This window comes from Mugil cephalus, chromosome 4 (genome assembly GCF_022458985.1).
Source record: "Mugil cephalus isolate CIBA_MC_2020 chromosome 4, CIBA_Mcephalus_1.1, whole genome shotgun sequence".
Taxonomy (NCBI): Eukaryota; Metazoa; Chordata; class Actinopteri; order Mugiliformes; family Mugilidae; genus Mugil; species Mugil cephalus.
This window is the reverse complement of record NC_061773.1, coordinates 25,025,182-25,040,271: the sequence shown is the minus strand read 5'-3', so window position 1 is coordinate 25,040,271 and position 15,090 is coordinate 25,025,182. Positions and strand designations below refer to the sequence as shown.

At 39.9% G+C, this 15,090-nt stretch overlaps 1 protein-coding gene across 3 annotated transcripts in view; it reads right to left on the bottom strand.

Annotated features, from left to right (window-relative positions):
• Positions 1–1,279: 1,279 nt before the first annotated feature.
• Positions 1,280–15,090, bottom strand: part of klhdc8a (kelch domain containing 8A) — a 39,699-nt gene continuing 25,888 nt past the window's right edge. For all 3 annotated transcript variants that reach the window (XM_047581884.1, XM_047581882.1, XM_047581883.1), the window contains exons 7-9: positions 7,108–7,209; positions 6,190–6,338; positions 1,280–2,448 (exon numbers count right to left, since the gene is read on the bottom strand). In XM_047581884.1, the coding sequence (XP_047437840.1) occupies positions 2,395–2,448; positions 6,190–6,338; positions 7,108–7,209 (305 nt within the window). In that variant the 3' untranslated portion in view covers positions 1,280–2,394. The remainder of the gene's footprint in view (positions 2,449–6,189; positions 6,339–7,107; positions 7,210–15,090) is intronic.

Sequence of the window (15,090 nt, the reverse complement as noted above, 5' to 3'; positions counted from 1 at the left end):
ATGATTTATCTTAGATTCATTTAACCCTGTTGTGTGTCTTTTTATATGCATTGTGTGTCCCTGCACTAATTGTATTCTAAGAGTCCGTGCAGGTGAAATCTCTTTCTGTATCAGGTTCAGGTTGAAAACTTGAGTAGATGTTAATCATTTTAGTCCAGTGTTTCATTGATACGTCTTATAAAAAGAATTTGGAGAGAAAAGAACATTTTTACAGAGACTGTTGTGTAATTTTTCCTATTTGAAAACTGTGTATCATTTACTGCTGGACAAGGTGAAAGAACAGAAACATTCAGGTATGAACATGAAGCAGACTATTTTTTCTGCTGTTGCTTGTCTTATGCTACTCATGTATTCTTGATGTGCTTCGTTCCACCTTTAAATAGATATATACATATACATATATATATAGGTCATGAACAGGGCGTCTGTGGAGGTACTGCACAAAATCTTTAATTGATTAAACATCTTTTTAAATAATTGTTTTTTAAATTTTCCCCTCCAGTTTTCTTGCATCCGACTTTTGCACCTGATTAAAATAACGAATGAATATTCTAACCTGTGTATTATTTGAATAGCTTAATATTGAATGCAAAATAATAATAATAATAATAATAATAATAATGTATAATTTCAACTAGGCTGAGTTTAATATAGAACATATATAGTAGGTGGTAGGGGGTCCCTGCTTTGGGGTCCTTGGCCTGAAAAACGTTGAAGACCCCTGTGGTTTGACATTAAACGCAGGTAAAGGGTTAAATTTAAACCAAAGCAAACAAACAAACAACAACAAAAAAATTACACAAAATTTAAAGTAGAAAGTGAAACACATACGATACCATCTGCCAATATCTGGTGCATTCATTTGTTAATCTGTCATCAACAAATATGTCTTACTATTGTTTCTATAGACCAAATTAACAGTATTATACTAACCTTGGATCATATGTTATTATTATCCTTCCAGGTCCTGCAGGTAACAAGAAAACTATTTCTAGCTCATATCACCAGTAAACTGAGCCATTAATGGCCATTAAACAGCTTGTTTTTGAATATAACAATCTAAGTTATTCTTCCCCTTTTTCCATATGTTGGTATTGCTTATCTATTGTACACTCACCCCCCTGTGGTTCCTATAATATGGTCAGAGAGAGCAACCTTTAAATGCATGTTTGTGATTTCTAATTATGCACCTGCCGACTTAGACGAAATAATAATATATAATTCACTATTGAAATAGTGCGTGTAGCCTGCGCCATCTTGTGGAAAAACAAAGGCAATACAGGCTAGAGGTTCAGTTTATTTCACTGAATATGACTTTTCATATCCTTAATAATACATGACGCGCATGGGTGAAATGAAATGAATTATGAATTACCAACACACTCATTAAAAAACGAAACAAAACAAAAGTCTACAAGTTATTCATCTGTTACATACGAGCCTGAGCCAAAGAGAGCGTCGGCTACGAAGACAGCAAACCACCACCCTGCAGGATATTTAGAGACAAATCCATTTGTTGACTAGATCACAGCCTGAGAGAGATATTAAGGGATGACTGTTACTAAACAAGCACGCGTTACACCAAAGGAGATGTGGATGAAATGTGCACAATCATCCTGTATTATCATTTAACACGCTGCAGCTATTACATCATGTGAATGACTAATAGCACAAATGTGAACAGCAGAGAGGACTGATATTACAGTATCTTTAGAGTAATTATTAATTACTACTACACATCACCACTGGAAAAAAAAAAATCAATGGCATAAACCCCAGTTGCTTTAGTGCAAAGTCTGTAACAGAGCAGTTTATAAACCCAACATTAAAGAGTTTCCTTTCCCAAACCCCAAAATAATATCCGATTATTGCAGTCGTGTCGTCATAGTTCTCTCTACATCTACAACTGCACACTTGTTCACAAGCTGCACATAAATAAAGACAAAAAAGACACGAAATATAAATATGCAATAAAATAACGTAGGTTGTCTGTATATCATCTGTCTACAGCCGTGGACACGACAGCTACAAAATAGTTCCTTCTCCCAGTATGCACTACAACGTACAATGCAGAAGTGTCACATCATTTTTTTTTTTTTTTTTTTTTAAGTGTCGAGGAACAACTCGGTAAAAAGAAAGAGCCAGCTCCTCCGGTGTGCGTACAGTACAGGACGTGTGCTGACATGTGGGGGCTCAGCGTCGGGTCGGTCCAGCAGGGGGCAGTGTTCCATCGCATTACACGAGACAGCCAGACTTTTACCCATTTCCCTTCCCACTGTGTTCGACTAAATATTGCACTACAGTCTAAATCGGGAGGGAACTCTTCAAGAGCGGAGAAAGCGGAGTCACCGACGCGCTGCTGCATTCATCTGGATCTAGTCAGGGAACCACGGGCTACAGGTACTCTTCTTCTTTGATGTACAGGATCTCGTGGGCAGAGCTGGGGACCTGAAACAGGAAGGAATGGAGAAAGGAAGCGGCCGTCAGAGGCTTCAGATACTTACATATGGAAATATTGACACACTGGAAGTGATACTGACAAATTAAAGAGATGAAAACACTACAACCCCTGTTTTAAACCACCTCTGTGTCATGTTTTAATTACACTCCAACGTGTAAAACGACTTCTGCTGACCACATTTCATAAAGGTGTTTAGTCATTTCCGTGGTTTAATTCTTAGTAATATTACTGTTGGGTTTTATCACACAGTATTCTAACCATGAATTAGGTGCCTAAAGCAAAATAATGCTGTTATCTAAGGCCAAAAACGTCCTGCCAGAGGCTCCAATCTGGCCCATGGGATGAATCTGCAAGGAGTTAGGGTTAAAAGTACATTGACGACATTAACCAGGTTTACATGGAGACTTTTTTTCTCATTCTGATTGATGGTTTCAGGTCGACTGTTTACATGTGAGGTGATCTACTGTGATCTTCTGTTTACATGTACCTCTACTTTTAATCAGGACGGCCGCTTTACACACGTGTGACGTGCGCAGATCGATGGAAACATCATGTGCTATTGACTTTTACACTTTTATAATTAAAGCAACAGCTTGATTTGGACAGTTTGTGGCGTCATATCCACTGTCGCTATTGCGTTAGCCTTTTAGTAGCCGGTCAATTAAATTTACCTTTTTAAACAGTTCATTGTTTCTATTTTGTCCGACATCTAAGCGTGCGATAACGTCTAGTTCTTTCAGAGTTGTTATTAAAAACAAACTCTCCACGGAGCCGCAGACCAGTTAAGGAAACGTCACTGCGCATTTACGTCAACACAGAGCACGCTCAGACAGAACGGAGCCTGACTTCATTCTGACTTTAGATCGATTTGGGAAAAGGAATATTCTACCCCTGAGAAACTTTATTCCAGTTGAGGCGTTTATGTGGAGCATTTTCATTCGGTTTGAGCTTCTAAACCAATGATAATCAGTATTTGGCTCCATGTAAACCCAGCTACAACTTTTATTCCCTGGGTTCACACAGATTTATTGAGATGTAAACATAAGGAAACACTGAGGCCTAGAACTACACAGAAATTATTTTTCTTTGGAAATCTTATGCGTCGTAATAGTGCAGTTCATTAAATGTTGACACTTTCATAAGGTGCTTCTTTGCAATTAAACAAAGGGAAACATTTTTCATTATTTATAGGTTGATGCACTATTGTGTTACTGGTGTTGCCCCCTTGCTAAGTAACATGTAGATCAGTGATTCTCAACCGGGACCCCTAGTGGTTGGTGGTGTAATTGCAACGGCTCTGTAAAAATAAAAGATCCTTTAAAAAAGATCATATGACATTTATAGAAAGAGAATTATATTATACTACCTAAACTACAGAGGGGAGTGCGCCTGGTTACATTGTTCAAAGTTACTACATGATGCTGTTAATGCAAACTTAACCTGATCTGTATCTGTTTCAAATTATGAGGCCTCTACTGTTTCAGTGGACAAACACCATTCATTTCTTAATAATGCTCTTATTGTGAAACATTTGCAGGAAGGTGTTAACGTGCATGTTCAGGTTAGCACATGAAATTAAGCTAAGCTAATTTTAATACGCTGAGGATAGTGGATAGTAGATCAAAACCATGTAGTGGGTCCAGAACCCTGTAAAAAGTTGGGACCACTGATGCAGAACATTAAAGCTGAGCCAGAAGTTTAACAGATTTTAAGTTAAAGGTAAGAGAAATGATATTTATCTCTATCACACCCTCACTCTTACTTTCTGTGCTGTCACATATCCTCCTGGCCATCTAAACGTGTTGTGATCTCCCTTAATAACACATTTAAAATTACATGTGCGCGACTGACAGAGAAACTATTTACTGGTTGTTTACAGGAATAAATAGCGCTAGCTCCTTAGCTGAGGCACAGCTGTTGCTGTTTTCACCTGCTGCAGAGTTCAGAGGAGCTAACATCTCACCAGTTGATGTAGGCTGGTATAAAAATAGAAAAGCAACACTAGTTGTTTTCAAGCGAATCGTTATACACACGACGCGGGCATAAATAAAAGAAAAATAGGCCGCCTCTAGGATTTGAAGCTATTTTAGGAGTGATAAGTAAATTCTGAGGTGGGAAACGTGTTCCTTTTCAAAAACACAAACTGGGATTAAAATGCTAAATAAGTGCTCTACGTTTTCAGCCTTGAAATACTGATACTGTACTAAAGAAATACTTTGACGTGGAAAACGCTTTACAGGAATCGATGTGGAACTTGTGACGGTCTAGTGCCCTCTTCATCAGCAGAATGATGCTTCAGGATTTTTATTCCACAGGTAAGTTTGTAGTTCAAATGCTTAAGGATTCAAGGATTTTTAGTTGTCATTCACAACCACACAGAAGCATTTTGGAATAAAATGATGCACTCAGGTTGTTACTCATAGTAACTATAGATACTAAGTAAACAGTATAGATGTAAACGAACAAGATAAATAAAGTAGAAAAATAAATAAAAACTGTAACAGAGCAGCATGAATTGTGCAAGTTTGTGCATGGAAAGAATAAATGTGCAAACACATGGTTGTTCAAATCACAGAGTTTCTGTGTATGAACTGCTGCTGATTTAGCTCAGCTTGTCGTGAGGTGGTGCAGTTTAGACCAGAACTTCAGGTCTGGAACTTCTGAAACAGTTTTAGGTCTGGTTGAAAGCAATCCAGCTGCTGTAATGAGCACAAGTGTGAAAATGATTACTGACCAGATGAAATCTTCCTCGAACAAGATACGATAAACTGGCTGAAGCTCTGCACAGAAATTCCATTTCTTTTGGCAGCATTTCCATTTTAACTGATCGGTGCATTTGCTTTGATTTCGGATTTCGACTGTGATGGATTTAGAGTAGGGTGAGTCTTTAAGACTAGGACTTAGAGAAATAAATGCTTATTTCCCAAGAAGATATCAGCAAGATCTGGACTAGAATATCTATTGTAGGCCATATATTATCTATTACCACGTATCTTTAGAGCGTCAGACTCGTTTTAGTGCCAGTTTGACCTCGTTCACGTCATAACAACCTACAAGCAATGACAATTCCAGATTTGCATTTGTTTCAGTGCAAAGAAAAACATGTAAATGAGGAGAAAGTTTGCATTTAATAAATAATAATATCCTTTAAAAAAATGAAACGTCTTATGAAAAAGAAGTGACATTTGTGCCTCAGTGTTGTGTTCTGTCCACTTCTCTGATGAAAACAGTGGATTGAGCAGTCTTCTATGTCATTTTTGCACTTTCAAATCAATGTGTTGGGCCCCTTTCGGCCCGCGGGCCCTATATTTGGCACCTGTGTTGAAGAGGCGGAGAAGAACTATCCCTGTGGGCGCTGGGTAAGAGGTGGGGAGGGTTTTCCAGTCAGTGTGAACCAGGATACGATGCACTATTTAAACTCTAAACTATTAAAGTGCATTTATATTTTCACTCAGGGCGCTGTGAGTGCAGTGGAGCAGCGGGGCTATTAAAAATGAGATGGAGTGGACTATTAGCTATTAGCTTTTAGATCATTCATGATGAATCCGAGGTGAAATAGTGTTGATAACAAAGGGAACGACACGCAGTCAGTTTAAAGGTGATGGACAGTAGCAGCGTGTACGTGAGGGGTTCAGGTACAACTCATGACTGAAACAGGTAAACTGCTGGTTGGTTGTGAAACTACTTTAATTCAGCTCCGTTGTCCTGTGTGACCATTAAGCGTGTACCTGGTTGACCCCTCCCACCACCAGAAGGCGGTCTCTGATGACGATGGAAGAGGTGGAGCATCTGGGGGACGTCATGGGTGCCAGCCTCTCCCACTTCTTCCTCTGAGGATGAAAGGCCTCCGCCGTGTCTAGAGCTGAGGGCTCGTGACCTAAAGAGTTTAGAAAAAACATATAAACTAAAAAAGCCTGAAGGCCAGCCCCCCAAAACCTCCCCCAGCCACGAAATGTTCTCAGAGTCTCTCTGCTGCATCACCCCAGCACCGTGGAGCTGAAATAATTTACAACAAAGTGGCTTTGACTGGTTGGAGGATGATCCATTTGAGTGTTTTATTTCTTTGTATTTGCTGAAAAACGCCCAATAATGAAATTCATTCCAATCCAGCCAGACTGTATAGAAACAAATGTGTAAATAATATTATATATACAAAAGTTTGGACATTCAGTTTACTGAGAAGGTATAAACTTTTGAACATTTCAAACATAAAATATGTAAAATGACAGAAACACAGCCCATTTGTTTGAAAAAGGAAAAAATAAATACGTTTTTTTTAAATTCCTAAATATTTTTAACTATTCCTCAGTTTCTACAACATTTATTCTATGTAAATGTTCATATAAATCTAACATAATACACATTACTTAAATATATATATACAATTTTAAATATACTACATACATACTGTATCCATATAATTATATATAGTATAAAGCAGGGTGTACCCAAACTGATGGAGAGATTAGACTTATATACATATACATACCCACACACATACTATAAACATTCTTAATATATACACATAAATATACTATATGCTAAGTAATTAACAATTAACACTATTTTATATATGCATTATGTAAATACATGCAAAAAAAGTCTTTAAAGAAGTGAATTAGCTCAAATTAGCCCCAGCCTCCTACCTAGCCCTCCTGCCACCACCATGCGGCCGCGCAGAAAGGCAGCAGCAAAGTCGGCCCTCTTGGTTTTCATGGCCACCGTCTCCTCCGACCTGAGCCACGCACCTGTAGAGAGAAGAAGAAGAAGAAGAGCAGCAAAAGATCATCTGCAGCGAGCAAAACTCATGAAGCAGTGGAGGTGAAGTCCAGTGTTGCGCGTTAATCCACCTTCAGCCGGACAGGACTGCTGCTGAGTTTTCAGAGTGTGACCTGCTGCACACAAACGGGTGACCCGCAAGACAGCTGCAGCCAGGACACGCACAGCACAGACACACACCTGGCAAGGACGCACAAAAGGTTAGAACACACTCAGAGTACTGATGGAGAAAAATGGAGGGGAACGGGAAGGTCGAGCTCCCACTGGGAACGAAGAAATGTTGTGTTCGTCGGCGGGTTTGAACATCAAGAACGAACTCAAAACATGATTGAAGAGCACGCAATGAAAAGATCAGTTCAAATGGCTCTAAAAACAACCTGAGTGTTGATCAGCACGCTTTGCACGTCAGATCCTTTGCTTCCGAAATGTGGCACAAACGTAGGCAGCACAGTGATATAATGTGGGCGGCTTTGTTTGTGCCTATGAATAGTCTTTCACACAGTGCACCTTTTTTTTTTATTTATAGTTTTTCAAAGTGGAAAAGTTGAAATAGCTATCGGCATATTTTTTTTTTTTATTGTTGTTGTTGTTTTTTCATCTCAAAGTATTGGAAACAGCATTAAATATAATCAGCGGAGCCGCAGGTGTGGAACATTTCACAATTTGAATATAATCTCCTTAATTCTGTGTCGCTGATGGTGCCTCCTACGAACCTGTTGAATGCGGCTGAAGTGGAGGCGACAAGTGAAGCGGTCGTAAATGAGAACGTGGCCATCGAAAAGGTTGGTTTTCTTTACGTTTTCAGGCTTTGTTGTAGCCAAGAAGAGAGAATCAGAAAGCCAGAGACAGAACTAAAAGAAAAACACAGTCTTCCCCCACAATCCTCTCATGCTTTCACGCCATTCTTCATAATTGTTTTCTGCCTTTGCCTCCTTGTTGTTGTCCTTTCCTCCCTCCCTCTTCCTCTTTTTTGCCATGTCTCCCTGTCTATTTGATGCAGTCTCGAGGGGTTTTCTTAAACAAGAGGAAGAAGCAGCGAGGTTGAGACAATGAAACGGAGATAAGAAGCCAGATGGCGAGTCTTCCTTTGTGCTGCAGCAGTGTGTAATGAAGAGCTGTGTTTCCCTTTCCTGCCTGGTTAAGTCAAACCGAAGAAAACAGAGGAGAGATCACAGCTGGCCGTCCACTCCGGTTATTTTTCTCCGCATCGGAAGCACTCGCTTGTATTTGTGTATTTCATTCTTGTAGCGAAATGTATAAACCTTCTAGTACTGTGGCTAAATTTAAACTAAAGACCATCTGGTGCTTGGTCAGTCCGCCCCTTTGATCCAGACTACAATATTTCACCGTTTGGAATCGACGTTGCATTGGAATTTGGTACAGATCTCCCTTTAAGAACTACAGGACTTTTAAAAGCCTCCCCGGTTTGAAAATCAGGTTGCATCACGCTCTAAAGGTGAAACTTCACAGATATTCCCCTCTAATCTTTCTAAGGTCTCAGGTTCACAGCCCCTCAGCACGTCACGAAGATGAGCACTGAACAACTCTGGCTCACGCGTGTGAAATTGAACTTTTTCTTTCTCGTTTCATGCCCGGCCATATATGACCTCTCTTGCGCCAGTATCCGCGGATCCAGCACATTTGCATTTAAAGGCAAAGACACTGAAACGGGTCACCTGGAACAGGGCTGGACCCGGGGGTATCCAGGCAGAAACAAGGATCTGTGCAGTACTTTGAGCTGGGATTGGATGGGATGTGAGACTTGTTAAAAAGAGACATAAGAGACCATTAAATGTAGTAAAGCTGAGTTTGATCTAACCCAGGGGAGCTGGAAATTCATGTAATGAACTCAGAAACTCAAGTTCAAGACACTTAAATCTGGATTCTCTCACTCTTGTACCTGGTAAGTGAGACTTTACCTACGAGTCGGACTCATTTCTCATCAGCTTGAGCTGATGAACACGACTGAACGGATAAAGCAAACCCCGCTGATGACCAAAATGAGACTGAATCTTCCCGAAATATTATTAATATGCAAAAAAATAGTTTAATAATCAGTTTAATAACAGTTGTGACTTTAATTACTGTCGTTGCTCTCGACTGTAGTTCATCTATGGGGATGTGTACTTGCTACGTCAGGTTGCAGGACGGACAATAAAGCAATGGATAAGATTCGTCTTTGCCTATTTTTAATAAGTTCAGAGATAAAAAAGATGAGACGCCTGAAATGAGACATCTTAACTTTGACAGCGTAGTTTTGCACTTTAAATTTGTTGTGGTTCTCAGTTTAAGCATTAACTGAGAAAGCTTATTAGGATAACTAAGGAACCCTTAAACCGAGGCAAATGCTCTACTACAAAAACTGCAGCGTAAGAAAATCTTAAGACAAAAAACAAGCATATTTTAGTCAGTATTTAAGATATTTAATCTCAGTTAGTCTGAGTTTTTGACGTGTAAAGCCACCAGAAAATGATATATATCCTTCGTCACTGCAGTGGATCATGTGGTAATTGTTGGGCTTTGATAGAAAACCATCCTGTGCATCGATCCACAAAGAACGCTAAAAGGTTTGAGCTATTCCAAAACAGTGCTTACAGAGTTACGGGCTGGATTTTTTTTATTTTTTTTTGTCTTTAAATTGCAGCTGTGTCAACAATACATCACCGTACAGACTCACGCTTCTATCCTCTAAGGCTGAGATGCAAATGCAGGCCTCATTCCCGTTTGCTTTGGGTGGATTACACAAGTGTTCGCGGCAAGTTTTTCCATTGTAGAACGTAGAAAAAAAAAAAAAAAAACACCAGCATGCATTATTTTACTCTGGTGGGAGACAACAGAGGAGAATAAAGAGCCATAGACAAAGAGAAAACATAGAGAGGGGGAATACAGCGAGGCAGGGAGACGGAGACACAATAGAAGGGAAGAGATGAGGCGATTCTCTGAAGACTGGGCTTTGAAGCGTCTGCGGTGGTAATTTCAGCCACAGCTCTCATCTGTAATTGTCCCTCATGATTAAAACTAGAAAAGGATGGTGATTGGTTCTCGTCCTTTGATGAATCGCGTCTGTCACGTGTGAAATCTAAGACGCAGCGGATCACAGAGGTAACCCCTCCGGACAGAACGCGTCCCACTATGTTGATGATGTTGTGGCATTTTTGATAATTACATCCTGACCGGAGAAGGCAAAGCGCTTTTACTCTGTCCTCGTTTCTGCTTCATTCTATCAGCTTTCTCCTGTTTTAGTCCTTATTAACCATCTCAAGCAGGACATGAATCAAATGTACGATATGAGAATTTGTTCATCACAAGCCGGCCTCACGGGGGACGGCATCGTTTGTGGTTGTTGTCGGTGTTGCCTGAGCTGGAACTACTGCAAGTGTTGCCTTGTTAAGGCGCCGCAGCAGAAGAAGAGGAATGAATTGTTGTGGTGGAGGATTTGTTACAGAACAGCAAATGAATTAGAAATTTTTAATTGAAACCTAGAGACCAACTTACAATCGCCTTGGGCTCACAGCTTTTATTTAGCTTTCCCTTTTAGTCAGACAGAGGAGGATTTAGGTGGGCAGACACCCTCTGCGGCGTATTGTCAATAAAAAGATGAATAAAATCTGAACATTTGTTACATTACTGTGTGATCCACTGTGAGTTCTCAGTGAGAGAACGTAGGGCAAAGTATTAAATATTAAATTAATTAAAGTTTACAGTTACATTACAGTAGACTGCGTTCTCAGGACACTACAAAATGCTGCTAAATAAAACACAAATAAATTAATTCATTCTACTGTTAGTATAGACCCCTTCACAGTTTGTAAACAGGGTGAGGTTTTTTGAGGGGCGGGGCTTAACTGGAGGCAAAACATCTCATAGACTAAATCTGGTAAACACTGGTTAGTATAGTTCAATGGACTGTTTTGACAAGAATGGACAAGGAAAATGCATATTTTAGAGAATATACTCATACACTCACTTTGAGTGTTATTTTAAAGGGTTGACTGATGGGACCATATTCACCGACCCCTACACTCTCACTCACTGGACAGATGATTAGACCAAAGGAGGACACAGAGGGGACGAAGTCTGGTCTGTCTTTATCAAGTGAAGTCTCTCCAACAAATATATTACAAGAAGTAAGTGGAACCACTGTGGAGGGTTACGTAGTAAATGCAACTTCTGCTTGGACACCCCTGAAACATGCAGCTAATGTTGCACTAGTTAGCAGTTAGCGGTTAGCATTAACATTGACTAAATTATGATTAACTTATCACAATTTCAGTCACGATTTATTCTAACCCATAACGTTATCCAGGCTTAAACTGATGATACATTACATATTAATCTTATCTGATCAGAAATGTGCACGTTGTTGATGATTGTCTCACTCCAATCCTTTCTTTCAATCGCCAAAGCCAAACCAAAGTTGTCTATGACTGGCAGTGGCTGGTATGTGATAAAACTCCAGCTAACGCCGTGACGTCACTATGACGTATTCCATGAAGTGGTCTATAGACCTTTTATGCCACAGACAGATTGTTCCGAGTTGCGTTACATAATGACATTAATGCTAAAGCAGTGTGTACTCCATCAAGGTGAACTGGTTTAGTCCTGACTCTGGACTGACGGGTAATGTAGCTCTGTACTGACACATAAACACCATGAAGAAAGAAGTTAAGGGCATCAGGTGATAAGTTTAGAGAAAAAAGTCAAAGTAAGTGCAGGAAAAATATACAAGAGATGAAGGTATGATGCTGTCATTCTGCATGAAATAGAACGAATGACTTTAGCTTGATTTGAGACATTAAAAGGAGTCATTATTGTGTCTGAGCTGACATTATGAATGGATGTAGAGAGCACTGGAGGCAGAACCTATGTTTTTAGAGGGGAAGGCACTTACTGAGTATGTTTTTATCAGTTTAGTGTATTATGTTTCCACTCCTCATTTAAGTTCAGCAACATTTCTCATCAGAAATTACTTCTGATCCGTAGTCAGGCGTGTTCTCCATTGTGCCACTGGCCCTGTGAATGTCTATGCATAAGGTCACATGAACTCAATTTCATACCATGATTTCTCAGGTCAGATATCAAATTATACTGCCTGGATTTAACTCAGCAAATAGGTACGAGTCCTCCTATTGAATAATTACTGCGTGGGTGATTATCTTTCAGCTGGCAACAAGTTATTTAACCCCAACTGATGGAACGACAAGCTTCTCATTTCTTAAACAACCACGTGGAAAAGAAGACACATCCTGGTCGGAGGAAAGATGTTGGTAGAAGTTGGTCAGGTTTAGGTTCAGCAACATTCTGCCCAAAGATTGAGGTCAGCTGACAACCTGAATGTACTGAATGACCAGGTTATTCTGTCAATGGACTTTTTCTTAGTGACGGCCAATCACGCCTTGTTGAATCTTCAACACGTGATTTGAAAAAAAGGTTAATCACTCAAAGCTTCAATGACACCGTGGACAATACAATGTAGTACGTTCGAGACATGTCTTACTGCTACATGCTTGTGTGGGACTTGATTTGCCGCACACATTTGGTTTAAAGCTGATTATAAATAAAACATATAAATATAACAACAGCACGAGTCTTGTACTGGATCTAAACACCTCGTTATCACAAGACGGTAGCGCTTGCAACAAGACATCATTTTCACACATGGATCGGCCACTAGAGTCTAGACCTGAACCCCATTGAGAATCTTTGGGATGTGCTGGAGACGTCTTTGCACAGTGGTCAGACTCTCCCATCATCAATACAAAATCCTGGTGGAAAATGAATGTAACACTGGATGGAAATAAATCTTGTGACATCTTGTGCAGAAGTTTCTTATCGAAACAATGCCACAGAGAATGCTGCTGTAATCAAAACTAAAAGTTGTCCAACAAAATATTAGAGTGTGTGACCTTTGTTTTTTCCTGTAATAGTTGTTGGATCCCTTGAAAAGTCACTGTGGCGGAAATGGGGCTGCACAAACACTGCACAGTTTCGTTCGTCCCGGTTTTAAGATGTGAATTTTCTGCCGCCTCCACAACTTGAAACACAACTTTCTTTAAAAAAAAAAAAAAAAGCCTCATAAACTATCAACCCGGCAATATGCGAATACAGGAAATGGAGAAAATATTTCTTTAGCAAAGCCAAAATGTGTCATTCTCTGGTCATTTTCTTTTCACAACTCTGCTCTTTGTGTTTTTTTCCCGTGCACTTGTTGCATCTTGCCTATGACCCAACATGCGCTAACAGGCGTGCATCTTAATACCGGCGATATGGAATGGAAGAGTAATAGAATATGACTGTGTGACAGCAGATTGCATGACTGCGTGTTTGTGTGGAGAGATATTGCAGATGGATAATAAAGCAATCTGTTTCTGGATCTTGTAATTTAAAGCGCTCCTCATCCCCGTCCCTCCCTCAGCAGCTCATCTCCCATCTCATCTCCACCAAAATTAGATTGGAGAGAGGAGCATGACTGCCTTTCCCCACATGTGTGAGTATGTGCGCTCGCGAGAGCCCGAAGGCGTTTTCTTTCCCCTCTGTCCCTCGCACACAAGGCAAACTTTCTCTGCATTATCATACATTAATATTATCAACACCACGTTCTGCTTTATTTGGCTTTCATTCGGCCGATCCCGAAGTGTGACCGCATATCCAGCTGTCTAAAATGACTTATTGATTTTTTTTTGCCGTCCCATTTCTCCTTCCTGTCCCTCCTCAATTTGTTCACCTGTTACTCTGGGGAGTCTTTGTCGGATAGGAGGATAAATCATCTTGCTGCATTGTGGGACACTGAATGTGCACAGAATTAAGAGAGGACAGAACCTCTTTGAGGAAAAAAAAAAAAAACGCTCTTCATGGTAGGGTTGGTGTTAAAGAGTGTTTTATATGACAGCACAGTCAAAATGAAGATGGATGCAGTCAGTTCCTTCCAGATTTGCTAGACATATGTAAAAGTAATGGAGAAGTAATGTGATACAAAAAGATCAAGATCAGTCGTGATAAATTTATGTTAAGCTCAGGACTTAGCTTAGCAGCAAAAAGCTTCAAGGCACCAATAAACATTTAAAGCTACTGAATCTTTGAGTCACTACCTCAACCGAAGATCATCTACAGTGAGAAACTTGCATGAGACACTTACAAAACTTTTAATGTAATTTTCCAACGTGCTGATGCTCTTTTAAAGGTTTTAATAAACCGTGCGACCGTAAGACCACACCATCATGGAGGTTATGCACCTATTTGTACACTGCACCATGGAGGAGGACAACAACAACAACAGACATAAGAGACGGTCACACAAATAATTTTGCATCGGTTGAGTCAGAATGTTTTACCCTTAAAGGTCAAATTCCAATTCAAATGTTTATGTTTCAGATGGCAGGGTGGGTTTGCTTGTGTGGGCGTTACCATATTAACTTGAATGGGATCATCTAAGATTAGATTAAGTTTTTGAGACATTGTCCCCATTTGCAGCTGTGCTATTCCACACCTGTATAGAGCATAGACTGTATATAAATATGCACAATGCATCCCCACTTCCTTGCATTGTCCAAACTGATTTTTCGACAACTCTCATGGTCCTACAGGACCGCGTTGGCATAGCAACTGGTAGTCATAATGGGATCACATCCTGTTTCTACAGCATCAAATAATGAATGATAAAACTTGAGTATGCATCAGTTTTATATTAACTACCTAAAATGTTAAAAAACACCCTTAAAAAAATATTTGATGTGTATTTTAGTGTTTTAGTTTGGCCCCACCCACTAACATGGAGGAGGTGGAGCTTACGACCTATATTGCAGCCAGACACCAGGGGGAGCTCTACTTGCTTTGGCTTCTCTTTAGAGGAG